The 20,275-nt window shown below is 34.5% G+C and overlaps 5 protein-coding genes across 6 annotated transcripts; 2 read left to right on the forward strand and 3 right to left on the reverse strand.

The window, feature by feature from the left end:
* LOC103828214 (LOB domain-containing protein 20) lies at positions 1-2,578 on the reverse strand. Its single transcript, XM_009103827.3, has 2 exons — positions 1,092-2,578; positions 1-580 (listed from the first exon to the last, which is right to left on the reverse strand). The coding sequence occupies exons 1-2, from the start codon at positions 1,506-1,508 to the stop codon at positions 170-172; spliced, it is 828 nt and encodes a 275-aa protein (XP_009102075.1). The 5' UTR covers positions 1,509-2,578; the 3' UTR covers positions 1-169.
* A 3,913-nt stretch (positions 2,579-6,491) lies between these two features.
* On the forward strand, positions 6,492-9,656 carry LOC103828213 (BTB/POZ and MATH domain-containing protein 4). Its single transcript, XM_033290904.1, has 4 exons — positions 6,492-7,099; positions 8,321-8,669; positions 8,746-9,028; positions 9,094-9,656. The coding sequence occupies exons 1-4, from the start codon at positions 6,507-6,509 to the stop codon at positions 9,432-9,434; spliced, it is 1,566 nt and encodes a 521-aa protein (XP_033146795.1). The 5' UTR covers positions 6,492-6,506; the 3' UTR covers positions 9,435-9,656.
* Positions 9,657-10,886: 1,230 nt separating this feature from the next.
* Positions 10,887-14,631, forward strand: LOC103828210 (cationic amino acid transporter 4, vacuolar). The gene is made up of 14 exons (XM_009103824.3): positions 10,887-11,283; positions 11,376-11,577; positions 11,646-11,730; positions 11,805-11,945; positions 12,036-12,154; positions 12,237-12,333; positions 12,456-12,628; positions 12,709-12,775; positions 12,908-13,066; positions 13,187-13,391; positions 13,512-13,620; positions 13,841-13,953; positions 14,120-14,195; positions 14,280-14,631. The coding sequence occupies exons 1-14, from the start codon at positions 11,163-11,165 to the stop codon at positions 14,422-14,424; spliced, it is 1,812 nt and encodes a 603-aa protein (XP_009102072.2). The 5' UTR covers positions 10,887-11,162; the 3' UTR covers positions 14,425-14,631.
* LOC103828257 lies at positions 14,460-20,178 on the reverse strand. Of its 2 annotated transcripts, none has more exons than XM_033291368.1 (6): positions 16,857-20,178; positions 15,956-16,725; positions 15,588-15,866; positions 15,376-15,510; positions 15,188-15,303; positions 14,460-15,105 (listed from the first exon to the last, which is right to left on the reverse strand). In XM_033291368.1, the coding sequence occupies exons 2-6, from the start codon at positions 16,151-16,153 to the stop codon at positions 14,928-14,930; spliced, it is 906 nt and encodes a 301-aa protein (XP_033147259.1). In that variant the 5' UTR covers positions 16,154-16,725; positions 16,857-20,178; the 3' UTR covers positions 14,460-14,927. The 2 variants fall into 2 exon arrangements, with proteins under 2 accessions (XP_033147259.1, XP_033147254.1); XM_033291363.1 differs by having other exon boundaries at positions 15,956-16,270; positions 16,608-20,178.
* LOC117125685 (zinc finger CCCH domain-containing protein 51-like) lies at positions 16,561-17,108 on the reverse strand. The gene is made up of 2 exons (XM_033276625.1): positions 16,857-17,108; positions 16,561-16,725 (listed from the first exon to the last, which is right to left on the reverse strand). The coding sequence occupies exons 1-2, from the start codon at positions 17,106-17,108 to the stop codon at positions 16,561-16,563; spliced, it is 417 nt and encodes a 138-aa protein (XP_033132516.1).
* Positions 20,179-20,275: the final 97 nt, after the last annotated feature.

Here is a 20,275-nt window from a genome sequence, read left to right on the forward strand (position 1 = left end):
TAAAACAATAATCTAGTTATATATCTCATTCAAATATTTCACATCAAGTCTTCATATATTTGGTATACCGTATACGTATGTATGTAGATACTATATATTATTATCTTTTTCAACATTAAAGGGAGATATATATATATATAGCTTTAAAGACAGTCCCAGTGATATATATTCATATCCGGTGAAAACCCTCCGCCGGATATATAACCTCCGCAGCCAACGCCGTCGAGCCCACAGCCACCGAAAACTCAGTACCACTCTCTTCCTCGTCCTCATGCTGATTTCCGCTACCTTGTTGATGCCGTGGCACATGCTGCAACGAATGCTCTAAATTAGCCGGGGCCATGACGTCATAGCTAACGGCTGCTGCTGCTTCTGCCGTCGCGGTGAAACTATTCATGGCGGCTCCGGCAAGAGTGGTGGAGGCGGATGAGTTGTTGGAGTATTCAGGTTGTTGCATAACGACTAGTTGTTGATGTTGTTGGTGATGATTTTGTTGTTGTTGCATAACGTTGGCCATTGCGACTCTACTGTTTATTAGTTGTGATTGCACCAGTGATAACTCCGCCTGTAGCGAGGCCACCTAATATTTTCATGGTTATAAGATTACTTCTATTTATTGATGAAAGATGAATAAAAATATGTTAAATTTTGTTTGTCAAAAGTTAGAATTAACGTATATGCTTTTATAGGTCGGAAAACATGTATATGATGTCAAAGAAATAAAAATAAGCTGCAACCAACAAATTAAGGGGAATCAAAAGTACTGAAAGTTTTTAATTAGACCCAAAAAAAAGTACTGAAAATTGTACCTTTTCTTGGGTTGTAATATATCAAAGCTTCTATGTTAGTTTCAAAAAAAAAAAGCTTGTATGTTATCTTTTTTTTTTTGGTAATTGTTATGTGTTATCTTTATTATTACTTTTATATTTTTGTTTATCTGAAACTTTCAAATATACGCACATCGCCAACTTTAACCGTTACAAACTATACTAGGTAACAAAATTCGAAGTCTCATTGAATAATATCATGTTTGTTCATTTAAAAGCTAATATACTAATAGACATTTTTATCTTCTATCGTATGAAATTCACCTGTTGTTGGAGAGCAAGGATAGTTGAGACGCAGCCATACACAGGATCAGAGAGCCTAGCTTGAGCCTCATATGAAATCGTAACTACAGCGTCATGACGACGGTTCACCGGAATATGATGCAACAGTTTCGACACGTTGCTGGCTCCAAATACCTTATGGACCGCCGCGAACCTAGCCGCTCCTTGGTCCGACCCGAAATGTGGAGCGAAAATGCATCCACTCACACACTTCCTTCTCAAGAACTTGCAAGCCCCACAAGGCGAGACCGTTCCTGTCCCCGTCGTTGCAGCTGCCGCCATAGCTCCTCCACCGGAAGATAATGATGACGTCGTAGTGTGTTGTGAGGTTCGTCTCCCGGCTGCTGATTTCCGGCGAGAATCTGAGGTGTTGTGGCCAGATCGCTGCTGATCAGCCATAACCAAATCAGCATTAATTAATTAGCTTTAGTTGATGAGAGGTACTTGTGAACTAATAATATCGATAAATGTACGTTATTTATATATGAGTGTTTATGTAGAAGTATAAATGTGGGTATATAAGTAGAAAAACGGAGGAGGCCACGTTTGTTTCATGAAGGAGGTCGCGAGGTGAATGGGGTAATCGTTTCTTTTTTTTCCTTGTTGTTGTTTTAAAATTAAATATAAGTAATATTCTAGTTATTGGAATATCATCAATATTAGCATAATATAATAATAGCAATGTATGCAATTAAATTTCTTTATAATTCGAATTCTTTTTATACCAAACGTATGGTTAGGTGCAAGAAAGAGAGTATAAATGGGAAGAAGGTGTGATGGTAGATGCACGTGCAAAGAGAGTGTTTGTGTGTGTTGCTACTAGCTAGTATTCATTACTGTATACTTATTTTCATATTTCGTCTCTTAAATTTTGAAGTTCTAGATACTAGTAGTTATGCTTATGACATATCTTAATTAGCACTAGTCTGACAAACGTCTTACTGAAATGCGTACGTTAAATATAAACGTCTGAAATCATACAAGGAATCCCTATTTTTAATATCTTTTAATCATAAAAGATGAGCACTAATAAACGTTTCCAAAAAGGGAAAACTTTTGGAAGTTGTTAACATGAGATGCATGGCAGGGTACTATTAAATGAAGTTAATTATAACTTGGATGGTTAGTTTAGGTTAAACTTAGTAAATCTAACCCAAAAGTATACTCAATTGCTAGGAAAAGAGTAAAAAATATATTTCACTGAAAATACATGAAGTACACAATTTTTTTTTTTAAAAAGGCAATCGTACAACAACTTGGAGTATAAGCCTGTAGATGCAATTTAAATTAGCATCTGATATCATATACTCATGAGTTTACAGTCCTTCGTTTGTGTATATAAAATGATATCTAGACCTGATGACATTTACTTTCAATTCTCATGTTCCAGTTATCGTTAGGTTTCGTTCATAGTTGAGTGGTAGACTGCTGGAGGCGATCTGTATGATCAAAAGACTTGTAAATGTCCGATTACAATGATTAGTAATAACAAATTGTGTAGTCGTATCATCTGATTATACGTATGGATACGTACGTACGTATGTGTGTGTGTAAGTACGTAGAGACAAATCCTCTCATACCCCTATATCTCATAACACAATCTCAAAAGGATCCTTTTGTTCTTTTAATTTTATATGTCAAACGAAAAATCATAAAATGGAAATGGAAACGTTAATATTTTTTATTTGATTTATAGAATTTGATAAAAATATTTCAAAAATCCAAAAATGTTGTTTTCCATATTTTCGGAAAAATCATCAAAATATGATTAAAAACGATTTTAAAATATTTTTTTCTAAATTTGAAAGGTATAGAATTTAAATATTTGCCCATGGGTTCACTAATCCATAGGGGGGGTTAGGGTTTAGTTTTGATAACCGGAAAGAATTTGATTTGGGAGTTAGGATTTTGATCAAAAAAAAAATTATGAATTAGGGGTATAAGAGACTCTAGAAGCCCATAGGAGATTTGGCATTGCCACATTTGGGGCACGCGAGAAGTTGACTCAAGTACGTATATGTGTAAGTTTATGTCTGAGGGAGGAGAGGCACAAGAATCGTGTTGACCGTTTCGTGTGGAGTTCTTTGGAAGCTAACCAACCTTCATGTCTGTCGTGCTCCTTTCTTCACAACATTATTCCCTTTCGTTTCACTTCCTTAATTATTTTACCAAAATTTTATTTATATATGTATTTATGAAATTTAAAACATCATACTTCTAACTAATAATGTTTTCTTTACGATAACCTCATTCATTATTGCATATTTATTCGGAATGAATCAAAATATTGAAATGTTATCAGCATATTAGCAGATGAATAGGTCTTTCTTGATGAGTTGATCAGCTTAGAAGTGTCAACCTTTCTTCTCATTCTTTTTATGATTTTCAGACTAATAGAACTCTAATTTTGAGTGATCCCGTCTGGATAACCTAACCCGCACCCACAACCAAATCCACATTCATTGCCTCCTTCGTGCCTACTGAGAGTGCTAAGCACTATCAATATCCTCCCACACATTCATGTACATCTTTTCTACTGACTCATATATCCACTAGACTCAATGTAAATCATCACCACTCATTCTTGAGATATAGTTTTCGGCATGAAATGGAAAATTGAGAAATTAGGGATAAATTAATTTGTGTAGGCTAGATAAATTTAGAGAGAGAGAGAGAGAGAGAGAAAGAGTTCAAGAGAGTTTAACCGTTCAAACTACCACATCGGAAGAACTGATTAGTAGCCAGAATAATGAATTGAATTTTTTCCAATTTTTTTTTGTTGGTTCATTAAAATACCAAAAAAAAAACATATAGCAATTTATATTTCTTAACTTATCAGAAACATTTAATTGAAGTAATGTTTGATCAAATAACATGTTGTCTTAATACAAGAAGAAGTACATATTTTAATTTTGTTTCCATGGAAAAGAATTATATTGTAGTTTTTTTTGTTATGATTATCATAGTTTCATTACAATTATTATTATTTTTTCTTAATTTTTGTGGTTGAGCGGTAAAAATACAAATTTGAATGTCAAAATGTTTCAAGTTTGATTTATTTGTTTTAAAAAATACGCTTACGGTCTATTTATTTATTCGGAAAAAGGTCTATCCGTAAAATACATTTCTAATTGGAAATTACTCAGGCTCCTTCAAAGCTTTGAAATATACTCCAAATTAGTAAAAAATAATGGGAAAATTGCTAAAACGGAACAAAAATTTAACATGGTTGTCCCTTTAGTATAATATCATCTTTAAGTTGTCCTTTTAGTATAATTTTTTTTATAATTCCAAAACTAACCTTGATTAATCAAATTAAACATAATTTAAAAGTTGAATTGAATTTTAAAAGTTTAATAAAAAGGAAAAAAAAGGCATTTCACAAAGGCAAAAAAAATTAAAACAAATTAAAACAAAAAGGGAACAAAAAAAAACGTAACCCTAATTGTTTGGTTTCTCTCGACGAACAGGCGATTCAAGGGCTTCTATGGAATGAACACGAAAGTGATTCTCTCCCTTCGTCTTCTCCGACATCGCTAGCACCTTAGGTAAAGTTTTTGTCCCTTTTTTTGGTTCTCTGATAATTGTCTAGAACAAAGTTAACAGTTTGATGCAGAGAATGCTAGACACTGAACTTTGAGTAGGACGAGGAATAGTGAGTAATGACGAAGCAATATCATTAGTATTTATTCATGCGCTATAGATCATAGGTTGTGGTGGTTTACACCGTAGAAGATTGTGCTTGTATTCTTTCAGATTTGTAACACAGCCTCTGAGGTTTTCAGTCTTTCATAGTGAACTTTGTCTTTCAGTCAAAGGAAAGATGGAGAAAGTTCATTTTTGATGTTTGGCTTTGCATGAAAATGGATGTTGAGTCTCTTAGTTTTTTTCTGTTTCTGTCTCTCTCTCCCTCTTTTTTTTGTAGATTGAATGTGAGCCAAAATATTTGATGTCTGTTTGGATCAAATCCTGACATCGATGAGAAGCCACCAATGTCTCTGCGTAAGTGTCTTGAGAAACTGAAGCCTTTCATAGTGGCTTACGAGGGAGGGGATCGAGGATCAAGAAGAATGGGAGCTAACATTGTTCAGTTTCCTTTTTATGCATCCACACAATACTTTTGTTTCGTTTGATCACTTTATCTTTCTCATTTTTTGTGTGCAGGAAGTAATTGGTGAGGTGATGGTGGAAGCTCCACTTCTCAAAGAGATTGTTGATCACGACAGTGTTCCTGATCGAGTAACTGCTAAGAAACAGAACGAGGAGCTCGATAGAATTGCTACAACAGTTCCCAAAGTTCACCTGATGCTGTAAAACGATTTGCAGATCGTGCTGCTCTTAGTCTTAAAAGGAGTATGAAAATAACAGTGGAAGAAGTCAGGAAGCAGAAAAATTCCCTTGAAATAGATTGTTTAGGAAGCATTCTATGGCTATTCTATGGATTCTTGGAAAATTAAGAAGCAAAGAATGAATGAAATCAGTCTAGTGGTTCTTAGTACTTTGTTCTTAGTGTTTTGTTCTTACAGTGGATATGGCGATTTTGTGGTTCTTACTGTGACTTAGATGAGTTTTTGGTTCCTCGAGTTTTGTTCATACTATGTTGTCTACTAAAATGAAAACACAAAAAATCATACATGAAACACATATAAACACAAGAGTTTGTGAAAATCACAAGAAATCATATATTGTTGAAGAAGAAAAGACAAAATCATTTTTTTTTATATTTTGATAAAGCAAATCGATCAAAACACGTTTTAGGAAGTTAGAATATTTTTAGAATATTTTTAGAATATTTTTTTAACAGAAACTTTCTTAATTTTCCAAAAAACAGGTTTTTTTTATCCGTAGAATACACATTCTACAATGAGTAGAACCATGACAAAAATCATGAATGCAATTTCTACCTCATGTAGACGTATGTGTTGTATTTAGATTTCACAATCCCGAAATTTTAGAATACTTCATAAAAGTAGAAACTGCATTCGAGAGAAAAGTAGATGTCTTTACAATTAGTAGAATTCACATTCTCCATATTTAGAATTTTAATTAAAAGTAGATTGTTCGTTCTAAAAAACGTAGATGGACTTGTTTATTCTGGAATTCGTTTTCTACTAACCCATTTTTCGTAGAAGACGAATTCTACTTTTAGTAGAACATAATTTAAATTTTTATTTATCAAGTTTTTCAACAAAAAAAAAATTTGTGTTTGTGTATATAAGTGTTTTAAAAATTGTTTATATTTTTAGTAATTTTTTTATTCATAAAACTATTTATTTTATTAAGTTTCAGAAATAAAAAGGGTAAAAAGGAGACAAAATGGACAAAATAAGTTTTATACCAAAGGGACAACCTTCCTAAATTTTTGTTCCGTTTTAGCAATTTTCCCAAAAATAATTTATGTTTTGGCTTTTTCAGTTAAATATTTACGAAACCAATTTTAGCAACAAAAAGAAAACTTTTTGGTCAAATCGAACATATGTGGTTAAGTGTCGGTTAAACTGGGAGACTCCATTGGTCCGTATCAAAAATAATAAATATTTACTTTCTCAGAAAGAAAACTTATCAGAAAAAAAAATCCACCTGAGGAAAAATTCACAAAGGACCAAACGAGAGTTCCCGAGGATGCCGTCACCACCGACGACGACTTCCCTCTCCGTGACTCAAACCATAAACGGATCCCACAGCTTCACGATCAAAGGCTACTCTCTAGCCAAAGGAATCGGGATCGGGAAACACATCGCGAGCGACACGTTCACCGTCGGCGGGTACGAGTGGGCCATCTACTTCTACCCCGACGGCAAGAATCCCGAGGATAACTCGGCGTATGTCTCTGTTTTTATTGCCTTGGCTAGCGATGGGACCGATGTGAGGGCGTTGTTTGAGCTGTCGTTGCTGGATCAGAGTGGGAAAGGGAAGCATAAGGTTCATAGTCATTTTGATCGGGCTCTTGAGAGTGGGCCTTATACTCTTAAGTATCGTGGCAGCATGTGGTTCGTCTCTTGATTTTGTCTTTAGCTTTTTTTTTTTTTTTGTTAGGGTTTGGAATTAGCCTTTGTCTGGTCTTAAAGGTGATGTCTTTGGTTTTGATTTTGGAATTGAAAGAACCAAACGTAGTTTAACTGTTTGGTAATGAAAAGGAATTGTATATCATTTACCATAGTGTCTTGTTCTCTGCAATCACTCCCCATTAGATTAACCTTTTGTCTGGTCTTAAAGGTGATGCCTTTTGGCTTTGATTTTGGACTCTGAAAGAACCCAAACGTAGTTAACTGTTTGGTAGTGGAAAGGAATTATTCAGTTTTGTACATCATTCACCATAGTGTCTTTGTTATCTGTTTGTTTAGTTTCAGGGGAATCAGTCTCTTTTGGATCAACCTTTGTCTGGTCTTAAAGAACCAAACGTAGTTAACTGTTTGGTAATGAAAAGGAATCTTTCAGCTTTGTACATCATCCAACATAGTGTGTTGCTCTCTGCTTGTTTACATTTAGAGGAATCATTTTCCTATTGGATCAACCTTTGTCTGGTCTTAAATGTGATGCCTTTGGCTTTTGATTTTGGACTCTGAAAGAACCCAAACATAGTTAGTTAACTGTTTGGTAATGAAAAGGAATCTTTTAGCTTTGTACATCATCCAACATAGTGTCTTGTTCTCTGCTTGTTTAATTTCGAATCATTCCCTCTTAGATCAACCTTTGTCTGGTCTTTAAGGTGATGCCTCTGGCTTTGATTTTGGACTCTGAAAGAACCCAAACGTAGTTAGTTAACTGTTTGGTAATGAAAAGGAATCATTCAGTTTTGTAGTAGTCCAACATAGTATCTTGTTCTCTGCTTGTTTAATTAGAGGAATCATTCCCTGTCTGGTCTTAAAGGTGACGCCTTTGGCTCTGATTTTGGACTCTGAAAGAACCCAAAACATAGTTAACTGTTTGGTAATGAGAAGGAATCATTGAGTTTGTCATAATCCACCGTACTGTCTTGTTCTTTGCTTGTTTAATTTCGGAGGAATCATTCACTCTTAGATAAACCTTTGTCTAGTCTTAGAGGTGATGCCTTTACTTAGTTTTGGACTCTGAAAGAACCCATACAGAGTTAGTTAACTGTTTGGTAATGAAATGACATCATTCAGTTTTGTATTAATACACCATAGTGTCTTATTCTCCGCTTGCTTAATTTCACTCATTCATCTATGTACTTCACTGTTTCTTTACAGGGGATACAAACGCTTTTTCAGAAGAACTCTCCTGGAAGCATCTGACTATCTCAAGGACGATTGTTTGAAGATTAACTGCACCGTGGGAGTTGTGGTCTCCGAAATAGACTGCCCACGCTTACACTCCATCCACGTCCCTGCTTCCGACATTGGATCTCATTTCGGTATGCTCCTTGAGAACGAGGACGGCTCAGATATAACCTTCAACGTCTCCGGTGAAAAGTTCCGCGCTCACAGGCTTGTGTTAGCTGCTCGTTCTCCCGTCTTCGAAAGCGAGTTTCTCGATGTTATTGGAGAAGAAGAGGGGCGTGAGATCGAAGTTAATGACATGGAACCAAAGGTTTTCAAGGTATAACTTTGTCTTAAACCTTTTGAAGTTACTGTAAGCGCCTGTCTGATTCTTGATGCTTTTTTTTGTGTTGAAGGCTTTGCTTCATTACATATACAAAGATGCTCTCATCGAAGATGCAGAGTCAGCATCATCTTCCGGCTCTTCCGTTGGTCCATCAGCGTCAGATACATTAGCTGCAAAGCTGCTAGGAGCTGCTGATAAGTACAAGTTGCCTAGACTGAGTTTAATGTGCGAGTCAGTGCTCTGCAAGGATATCTCAGTAGACTCAGTTGCTAATATTCTAGCACTTGCTGACCGTTACAATGCCTCTGCCTTGAAATCAGTTTGTCTGAAATTCGCAGCGGAGAATCTCATTGGTAATGAAATGATCTTATTGCCCTTATGTCTCTCATAACTGAGTACTAAACTCTGATGTTTACAGCTGTGATGAGGTCAGATGGGTTTGACTATCTAAGGGAACACTGCCCATCACTTCAGTCTGAGCTTCTCAAAACAGTTGCTGGATGTGAAGAGGAGTTAAGCGGAGGAGGAGGAGGAGGAGGGAAGACGAGAAGCGTGTGGGGGCAATTCTCAGACGGTGGAGCTGACACAAACGAGAGGAGCGTTAGGCAACAACATGCTTGGGGAGAGGTCAATGGAGCAGAGAGAAGCCAGAGTGTTTGGGTTCAAGTTGTGAACGCTAATGCAAGCGGTAGAAACAATGATGATGATAATAACAACGAGAACGGTGATGATGACGACGACCCCATGGCAGAAGATTGAGCAAATAAAAGAGTAATAAAGAGGGTGTTGTCGTTTGTATATTTTAATGGAATTGAAAATCTAAGTCAAATCTAATGTTATTGCTTCTGTCATTTTAAAATCCAATTTTAATTGGTTCTATGATTTTAAAACAGATTTTATGTGTTATTTCATAACATGGATTTGTTTAAAGATTTGATTTAGATTTGGATTTAAGTGGATATATAAACAATTTTAAGAGTTAAATACAAAGAAGCAAATATTGATAGGAACCTTGTTATTTGGGTTGAATTTTTATTATTTGTAATTTTCTATATTTTTTTGTCCTAATAAACATCAGTTGACATACCCTAACCGTCAAGAGAAAAAGAGAGATTTTTTTTAGTTTCAAAGCGATGGCCGGAGAGTTCTATAGTTCCGACATCAGTTTATTTAATTTGCTTTGCTTCTTTTTTTTTATTTGCTTTATTTTCTATCATTTGATTTATTTGATTGTCAATTTATTTTAAATCTGACAAAAAAAATTATTGTTCTTTTGTATGTTTCTTCCAATTGATGTGGTAAGACAAAAGTTTCGGTTCATTAGAAAAGATAATTGACAGATCTACTGCGGATGGTGGCGACGGATCTTACCGGCTTCAATCGTTAGTGATGGAGTTTTTGCTGCAAACTATGGTTACTTCGAAAGGTAGCACAAAATTCTATGGAATGGTAATTTCTTTGTCTCTATTATTTTCAATAGAGCAATATGAAAAGTTGTCTCGTCTCGGTGATTTCTACTGGAGTATTAAAAAGAGAGTGACAATCGTTTCCAATTCAATTTGAAACGTGGTGGTTTTGGATTAATATGAAGATTATCTCCATTGAAATTCAATTATTTTAAAAGTAAATATAAAATTTTTATATGAAAAATCTTTGGTCATTCACACGGAAGATATATTTGTGTTAGTTTACTTTGGATCTTTACTGGTATATCTTTTTTCTATATTTGTTTTGCTAATTTTCATTATTTAGAATTTTTTTGCCTAGAAAGCTTATAATACAATCGAAAAAAAAGAGGATGTTATATTACCAACTGGTGCTATTAATTTTCTCAGAGTATATGTTTGAAGAAATTATAACTAGAACTTCAACTGCAAACCCATTTGTTAATTTTCTGTTTGAGTTATATTATTTTAAATAACACAATTTAACATAGATTATATATAAACTTAAAGAAAATAAAACTAAAATGATAGAAAACATATAAAACCATGATCCAAATGTAATTAATTCGGCTATATAATTATTGTAATAATCTTATACTATTATATAGCAATCAGAGATAATATACTATTGTTGTATATCTTAAATAGTGTCAATTAAAATGAATAAGGATATTTTAAGATTCAATTTATTAAAGAAAAAAATCCTATAAAGATGGTGTAGATAAAAACTGGAGTAATAATAGCTTAGGAGTAAATCATAGATCAGGAGTCGCCTTTTAAGCTTGTTACATAAATACACTATCTAACAGAATAATGAATATCTCTTACCAATGAGAATCTTGGTTCCAATCTCATAAAAGTTAGAATCGTGCACGCCTCTCTAAGTATCTCATACATTACAGACCCCATCTTGAGTTAGAGATCTTGTCCGAGGGAAAAGGTTCACACTTTTTGTATTCCCTGAGATATAAAACCAGATGGGTTCACTCTGAATCAATCGAAAAGTCAAATCCTTGTAGTGTTTTGTTGCTGTCTGGTTGATATGAACAGTGTTGTGAGAAGGAAACAAGTTGATTCTGCTCATCATATCAAAAAACACGATGGAGAAGATCATCGTCATCAGCTCGCCAAGAAATTAACAGCTGTTGACCTTGTTGCTATTGGTAATGAGACAAAAAGATCCAAACTTTTTTTTTAATCTTTTTTTTTTGTAAATTAAATTGATCATTTACTACCTTTGTTGGAATTTTTGAAGGAGTTGGAACAACAATTGGAGCAGGAGTGTATATTCTAGTGGGAACAGTAGCTAGACAACACACAGGACCTGCTCTTGCTGTATCATTCTTCATTGCTGGTGTAGCAGCTGCTCTCTCCGCTTGTTGCTATGCTGAGCTTGCTTCTCGTTGTCCTTCTGCTGGCAGTGCTTATCACTATGCATACATATGTCTTGGAGAAGGGTATGGATTCTATTGTCAGAAATTTTACTGAAACATAGCTGAGAGTCTTGGTGTTCTTATTTTCATAGGATTGCTTGGTTGGTTGGTTGGGCACTGGTGTTGGACTACACGATTGGTGGATCAGCCATTGCACGTGGCATATCTCCAAATCTGGTAAATTCCCTTTGAGAGTTATATATGTAGATACTTGGATTTGATTCTGAGCGGTGTTTTTTTTTTGTTTTAAGGCATCTTTTTTTGGAGGGTCAGACAAACTTCCTGTGTTCTTAGCTAGACAAACTATACCTGGACTTGGTATTGTGGTTGATCCATGTGCAGCACTGTTGATTATGATTGTTACAATACTACTATGCTTTGGTATAAAGGAGGTACTTCTTTCAAAACCTTGAAAATGAAATTCATTTCTGGATTACTAAGATAGTTTTAACAGTTTTGGTGCCGGTTTTAATTATTGACAGAGCTCATTAGTACAAGCAATTGTAACATCAGTGAATGTATGCACCTTGGTTTTCATCATAGTAGTTGGTGGATATTTAGCTTTTAAGACTGGCTGGGTTGGATATGATCTTCCTGATGGGTAATTAACCTATTCTTCTTCTTCTTCAATTGTGTCACAAAACTATTTTAAAAGTCAACGTATTGATTCTTGTCTTTTACAGATATTTTCCTTTTGGATTAAATGGGATTCTTGCTGGATCTGCTGTAGTATTCTTCTCATACATTGGGTTTGATACTGTAACAAGCACAGCTGAGGAGGTACACTGCTCTTGGGATTATATATATAAACTTACAGTAATGAAAGAGGGTGTTTGGTATTAGTGTTGTCAACTCTTTCTTCCATAAATAAACTTTTAAACTTTGGGTAATTGACACAACAGGTTAAAAATCCTCAAAGAGATCTTCCGTTGGGGATTGGGATTGCATTACTGATATGCTGCATTTTGTATATGCTTTTATCAGTAGTTATTGTCGGATTGGTCCCTTACTATACACTGGATCCTGATACTCCTATCTCCTCTGCATTTGGAGACAGTGGGATGCAATGGGCAGCGTAAGCATAATACATGAGAGTGAATATAATATATATACTACTTTCGTCTTTCCCTTACTCTTACTATTCTCATGTTTCAGGTACATCTTAACTACGGGGGCTATAACTGCTCTGTGTGCGAGTTTGTTGGGTTCGCTTCTGGCTCAGGTACTAACCAGTTCTTATTGTTCTGAAGATCCCAAGTTCAATATTAGGTCCATGCCATTGCTAGGTTCTGTGTGGGTCGTGGTAATGCATCCATGTAATTTTGACAGTGCTCTTGTGGTTTCTTTTTATCAGCCGAGGATCTTCATGGCAATGGCTAGGGATGGATTGTTGCCAGCGTTCTTTGCAGAAATTAACCCACGAACACATGTACCGGTGAAAAACACAATAGTAATTGGTGTGCTGGCTGCTTCACTAGCATTTTTTATGGATGTTTCACAGTTGTCTGAGATGGTAAGCTCTGATCTTTGCTTACATTACATGTCTCATGGAAGGATTCTTACCCTACAGTTAATGGCCAAGAGAAAAATAAAGGTTTCATTGATAAGTTTAGTATTGGTATTCATTGATCAGGTTAGTGTAGGCACTCTGATGGCATTCACTGCCGTAGCAGCTTGTGTGTTAGTCCTCAGATATGTACCACCTGATGGAGTTCCCTTACCATCCTCCTCTCAAACTTGGACTGATAGCGTTGAAAGTAGAGTGCAACCTGAAAATGTTCTTGAAGATGCTATAGAATCTTCTGATTCTCCTCTTCTTGGTGATGAAACAGCTCAAGGTACTCAAATGTGATCATTCACATACTTACCCTTTGCATACGTTATTAAGATGATATTGTATTGTAATATACTCAATGTTTACTGCCTTTCATCCGTATTTCTTCTTTTTCATTGAACAGATGAAAAGTATTTTGGAAAGAGAAGAAAAATTGCTGCATGGAGTATAGCTCTTGTGTGCATAGGTGTCTTAGGCCTTGCTTCAGGAGCTTCTGCTGAGCGTCTTCCAAGGTCGGTTCATCTTCTGATAGCTTATGAACAAATAGATTTAATTTAGTTGAGGTGGATAGCTTGAACTATAGCACTTATACTTGTGTGTGTCGAACTCAAGTACAAATCCACCCTTGATTGTGAAACAGTTCTCAACTCTGTGTTGAAAGATTTACATGTTTTTTTTTTAATTTTTGTATGGTTTATATCATCTAATGCGTTTTCTTCTTGACCATGACAGTTTCCCTCGGTTCACTATGTGTGGTGTGAGTGCAACCGTTTTACTTGGCAGTTTGATTACTCTTGGTTGCATTGATGAGGATGACGAAAGGCACAACTTTGGACACCAAGGAGGTAATGTTTTGAGTCTTAAGCCTTTTGTTTCCTATTCATACAGAACAAAAAATGAGAAATCTAGTTGAATATAAGTTGCTTCAAGCCATCATTGAGCTTTGGTTGGTGCCTCACGTTCTCAGTGGTGTTGCTTGCTAAACAGTTTCTATATTTGATTCGGTTTCAGGGTTTCTCTGCCCATTCGTCCCCTATCTACCTGTTCTCTGTATTTTGATCAACACCTACTTGATCATCAACATTGGGTGAGTGAGTTTGATGGACCATCATGAATATGTATGAATCAAAACTAGATCTAGCTAAAAAGTTGTTGGTATTTGTAATGGCAGAGCTGGGACATGGATCAGGGTGTTGATATGGCTGCTTATTGGAAGCATGATTTATCTATTCTATGGAAGGTCACACAGCTTACTGAACAATGCAGGCTACGTTCCAACGACTTGTACATGGGAAACAACAGATCGCCTTGTTTGAGATGGGTGGTTCATAGAAAAGTTGAAGGCGTTGGAAGCTCAAGCTTTGTTGCAGCATTTTAAAGAGATGGCAGAAGAGTAAAAACACATGCCAATGTATACAACATTCATGTACATTGTTTAGTTATTCAATATGTTTGTTCCTTATCTTGTCATTGATTAAAGCAACGTTAAGAATGTCCAGAAACGTCAATTAGCTTCTAGACCATCACTCTTGAGCAAAATAAAAAGGCTACGTGCTACGCAAGAGAAGATCCTTGTACAGAGGAAACAACAGATCGTCTCGTTTGAGATGAGTGATTCATAGTAAAGCTGATGGCACAAGAGTAAACACACAGCTAAGGTCCAACAACAAAGTTTGTCTAATCCAAAATCTTAGAGAAAAAAACAACCAGCAACAAAGTTTCTCTAATCCAAAATCTTAGAGAAAAAAAACAGAGTACTAATCTTCTGATGAAGTTCCTTTTAATTGTTGAATTGATCACAAAACCCATTTCTTCTTCCTTAGTTGTTGATAATAGCACTCAGCTTCTCAAAGTCACTGCAGAACTTTTTTGATTCCCTCATGCATCTCTCTTTTATGAGATGAAAGAGCCTGTCAACATGATCAGATAAGTAGATGTCTCTACGAGCTTTAGCTTGAAGTTGTTGATGCAGAAAGCGAATACACTCTGAGTAGTTCCTGAAACAAAATAAAAAGTCTAAATGTCAGCAATAATTAGTCAAATGATACTGTTTAACAGTTTTTATTCTAATAGAAGTACCTTGCATTGTACTGACTCAACATGTATCTGTACGAGTAATTGACACGTTTCTTCTCCTTGCTTTCAATTTTTTTTCTTTCTTTGAATGTGATCTTGTCCATGTCGTCAGCAACTTCCTACAATTTAAATACCATTAGTTTATAGAGAAGTTTATGTATGAAATGATTAGTTTTAATAGAGTATATTACCTGTATCTCACGTCTGCTCATTGTTGCGATGGCAGTCCATGTGCAATACATGTAAATGTCATCTAATGTTGACAGTTCAAATGACCAATATGTCCACAATTTACGGATGTGTTTCATGTTCATCACTTCTTGAAACTACAAAATAATAATAATAATAAATTTTTTAATGGACACACATAGAGTTCAAAATTTTTTTATTGGATGACACATACCTTGCACGCAGAAATGTAGTAGTCACCTCTGGAAAGGTGGGCTAGTGCACGGATGCAGTCCTCTTTTTTCGTCATTTCTTCGTAACAAGACACTCCACGCAAAGTTTCAACCGCATTTAGAGAGCAAAGAACCTCCAATTCTCGGGCCTCCAAAGCTACCACCATAAAGAGAATGGTGCTCTGTACTTTGCTCAATGCTTCATATGCTTCTCGTACATGACCACTCGCGTATAAGAAACTGCCAAGAACGTGTGCATGCCTCTCCATGTCTTCTTCTTCCTTTAATTCAATTCGCAGCAAGCAAATCATCAAAAAGGAATATTAAAGGGTACGTATATATTTATTATGAATAGTAGTTCGAAATGTACCCTAGATGCGATGGCAAGTATCTCGGTGTATTGCTCTCGCATGTCCTGTAACATTTTCTGGCTGGCAATATACTTTTCGCCCTTTCTTCCACCAATCAGATTTGACACAAGTTGTAGAAACTCTGGGTTTGTCCTGTAGATATCCTTCCCGGGCTTAAGTCTATCGAACAATCGCTTGAAGATTGTCTTCCTCCTCATCTAACAGTTTATGCGTCACCATATGAAGAACTCGAAGAAGCAGAGGACCGCCTTGGTGGTAGTTTCGTATGTATTGAGAAGTGTATTCCTCGAAATCGAACATGGCCGCTTTATTTTCTGAAAAAATGAGAAAACATTGAAAGGTTACGTCTCGTCCAAGAAATGGAATTGGACTCTAACGTGAGTTATTTGTACACTGAATCCAGACTTTGACAAAAGTAGTCCTTAAACATGGGTAAGAGATACATGACCAGCCTTCTGGTAAGAGTTAGTTTATCATGTCAACAGGAAAAAAGATCGGTTCAGTCCTTTAACAAACACATTGACGAAACATAGAGAACATGACCTTGCCTATTTGTTAGTGTTAGTTTATCATGTCAAACCGCAAAAAAAAAGGACCGGTTCCGTCATGTAGCAAACAATGACAAAATAGAGAGACTAGATATGTACAAACCTTGGGGTTTCATGTTCTCACGCATTTTAGCTATCTTGTTCTTGATCTCCACGGATGGTTTGAAAACTCCTAGAGTTGGGTTCTTACACACGAAACAAGTTGGGTCCTTCTTGTGGTGCTGCCATAATAAATCCAAAATAACAACAACAAATAAAGCTGCGTTTCGACTTAACTTTTGTTGCAAGTTACAAAACTTGTTCGGTAATGGAAGGAGACAAAAAATGGTGTGCTTTAGGGGCTCATTCATACCTTTCGAGCACAGAGATTGCAGAAGTAGTGGTCGCAAGTTGTTACTACCGGATCCAAGAATGGTAATTCGCAAAACGGACATGCTAGAGGCAATGCATCATCATCCTCTGCTCTAGCGACTTCCTCTGAATCTTCATCAAGCTTTCCTTTGTTTGAGCTTTCAGCCATTTCACCATGCTGAGATTGGGACTCCTCCTCAGAAGCTTGAGATTCGAGCTCCTCATGCGTTTTAGCTTCACCAGAGTTTGACATTCTCGCACAGATTCAGAAACAACTTGTAATTTTCTCCTTGTGGTTTCCTAAAAGTAGCAAGTATTAAGCGTCATCAGCATCAAATTAAGATTCACGACTCTAATTTCGATCAGATTGATCACAGATCACACACAACGGTAGCGATCTTCTTGCCGAATTCAATTTTACCCTAAGTTTACGCGTAACGGAAATTTCAAGAAAAGAGACGACGAACATACGCAAATATTGAAAAGACATACTCGAAATCCACCACGAGTGAGTATTGCCGAAATAAATTAACAGTACTGAGAAGAAGCTACGGATAGCATACTGAAAATGGCGGGAAAATCGAAAGAAGCGAAACGAAACGAAACGAAACAGAAAGAAAATGAACGGAAGAGGTTGATCACCTCGAATTAAGAAAAAAACAGTTGAATCGCCGGTGTATTACGCCGGAACTAAGCAAATCGACGGTGAAGAACTCTTCCGATTGCGAGAGCGATGGTTAGAGTTGCAGAGCAAAACAGAAGGAAGAAGACGTAGACGAGTTGTCAAAAGTACGGAGGGAGAGTTTGTTAGTTACGACGATGCGTTCGATTTGAATGATCTACTTTGGGTTTAATGGGCCTTTTGTTGAGGCTACAAAGCCCACTAAAGTTTGCCTTTCTTTATAAACACCATACATAACAAATTAATTAGTAGAATTTTGCATACGCTATCTTTTCTCTTTCTTCTTACTAAACCAAAGCCTTAGCCTCGACCCTCCACTTAATTTATTTTCTAATTTTATTAACATTTGATTAAGAAAAATTCTCTAAAGATAGTCTTTTTAAAGTTTTTGTCACAAAAATAGTTCTCAGTGAGAAAAATGACCAAAAGAATTTTTCTTCAAGAGTAAAAATGCATTTATATCATATGATTAACTAATCTAGACTTAGGGTTTAGAGTTAAGAAGTAAAGTTTTGAGGACTGAGTTTCAAATTTTAAAAAAATCAAAAATAAATATTAAAATTTTCAAAATAAAAAGATACTATTTTGGTCATTTTTTTATTAAAAACTATTTTTGTGACAAAAACTTAAAATTGCTATTTGAGAAAATTGCCATTTGATTAAAATATACTCTCTACATTTCTAAATAGACGATGTTTTAGGGAGCTTTTAATGTTTCAAAATAGATGATGTTTTCATATATAAATGCACTTTTTCACATTATCAAAAACTGTGTAACCAATGATATTTTGTAGTTTGTTTTGTGACTGGTTAAATAACTTTTAATTTATATTTTAGTGATATTTTTAAGATAAAAACAAGTTTCTTAATAGTTGTGCACAATCTTAAAAATTCATGTATTTTGAAACAGAGGGAGTAGTATATACTTTTGGGTCATTTTAGTTACCTTTCTGTTATTTGAAAGGGATTTTTATTCTAATTTTACCCCTTTTATTTACTAATTTATTCTCTAATTTTATTAAAATTTGATTAAGATACTTCTTTTGTGTTAATTTTAGTGACCTTCTGTTATTTAAAAAAAATCACTTTTTCTTATATAAATTTATAATTTGATTAAGATATACTTTGGGTTTAAAGTAAACTAGATTTTAACCCGCACACCCGTGCGGGTAACATTTCATTTACAAATATAAAATTTTATATTATTTTGTATATAATAATTTATGATAATATATTGCTGTCATTTTAAAAATAAATTAATAGATGAGATATAGTTCTAAATATTAAAATTTAACATATTTTAACAATTTTATTTTTTGTAAAAATTATTACATAATTTATGAATATTAATCATTTTAAAAGGTGAATGATATTTCAATCACTTTACACGGTGAATGATATTTTATTTATTTATCTTAATGAAAGTATTTTTCAAAATATATTGGTTTACCAATTCAACATAATTTTAATATGTTTGCACAAAAAACATAATTTTAATATAATGTAGAATATACTTATAAAATTTATAAATTAGCATATAATTTCATTATTTTGTTTATAATAAAAATTTAATTAAAATTAATTTATAATAATATTATACTACTAATTGTGAAATTAATTAGTGCATTAATTAAAAGAATATTTAAATAAAAATAGATTTTGTTAGATTTTTCTTAACAGATTTTGTTATTCCTAAAACTAAAATTTAAATTTATAGTTAAAATTGATTTGTTATTAATATCCTTATAATTATTTAGAAATGTTAAACATTAAATAAATTAATATAAACAATAAAAACAATTATTTGAATATATGGACCTAGACTTCTAATATGACTATTTTGTAGTAGATAAAAATGGTACTTCTCTTTTAATAGATAAAATTATTCCCTTTTTCTTTCTATTATCCCTAAGAAAAGTAAATAAGGACAAACCCTAAAACACAACTATATATCGTTTAATAAAAACTATCATAATGACCCCAAAGTGGAGATGATCGGTTCCAACAAAACTATACGCAAGGACCCGATGCTTATCCTCGACCTGGCCGCTTCACTCGCATTTTTCATGTATGTTTCACAGTTTTCTGAGATGGTAAGCTGATCTTTGCTTGCATTATTGTCTCAATGTCTCATGGAAAGATGCTTTACCTACAATTAGCGGCAAACAGAAAAGTAGAGGTTTTCATACTAAAACTAGATTTTGACCCGCGCTTGAAAAGCGCGGGTTTTTTGGATTATATTATAATACAAAGTTTAATTATATCAACAAATATATTTTTTAACAGTTATATAATCTATGTATTAGTTTATTTGATATTTTATATGTACACTTTTACGTAATTTTTTTTAGGCATGAGAATTATATCCGGATAAAAAAAAACCTAACCGATCCGGAAATATAGGTTTAGTTCAGATCGAGAGAAGATAACCTAGTGGGTTTTTTTTGGACCCACATGTCTTTGTTTGAGTCCGGTCCTACCCTAGACCCCGATCATAAATATGTTGTGTTTATTAGGTATATTTGGATATTTCGAATATATTTCCGGCATTATGGATATTTTTTTTAGGTTTTTGGTTTACGATTATAGTTTTTGATATCAGGTAAATTTTCAAATTAAAAAAAAAATTTGTGTATTTGGATAAAATTTTGTGTATTTTCAGTTCAGTGTCAGATTTTGAATAAGATTTTGAATTTTTAGGTATTTGAATTTTTTGTGTATTTGTTTGGAGTTTCAAG

Source organism: Brassica rapa, chromosome A01, assembly GCF_000309985.2.
Source record: "Brassica rapa cultivar Chiifu-401-42 chromosome A01, CAAS_Brap_v3.01, whole genome shotgun sequence".
Lineage (NCBI taxonomy): Eukaryota > Viridiplantae > Streptophyta > Magnoliopsida > Brassicales > Brassicaceae > Brassica > Brassica rapa.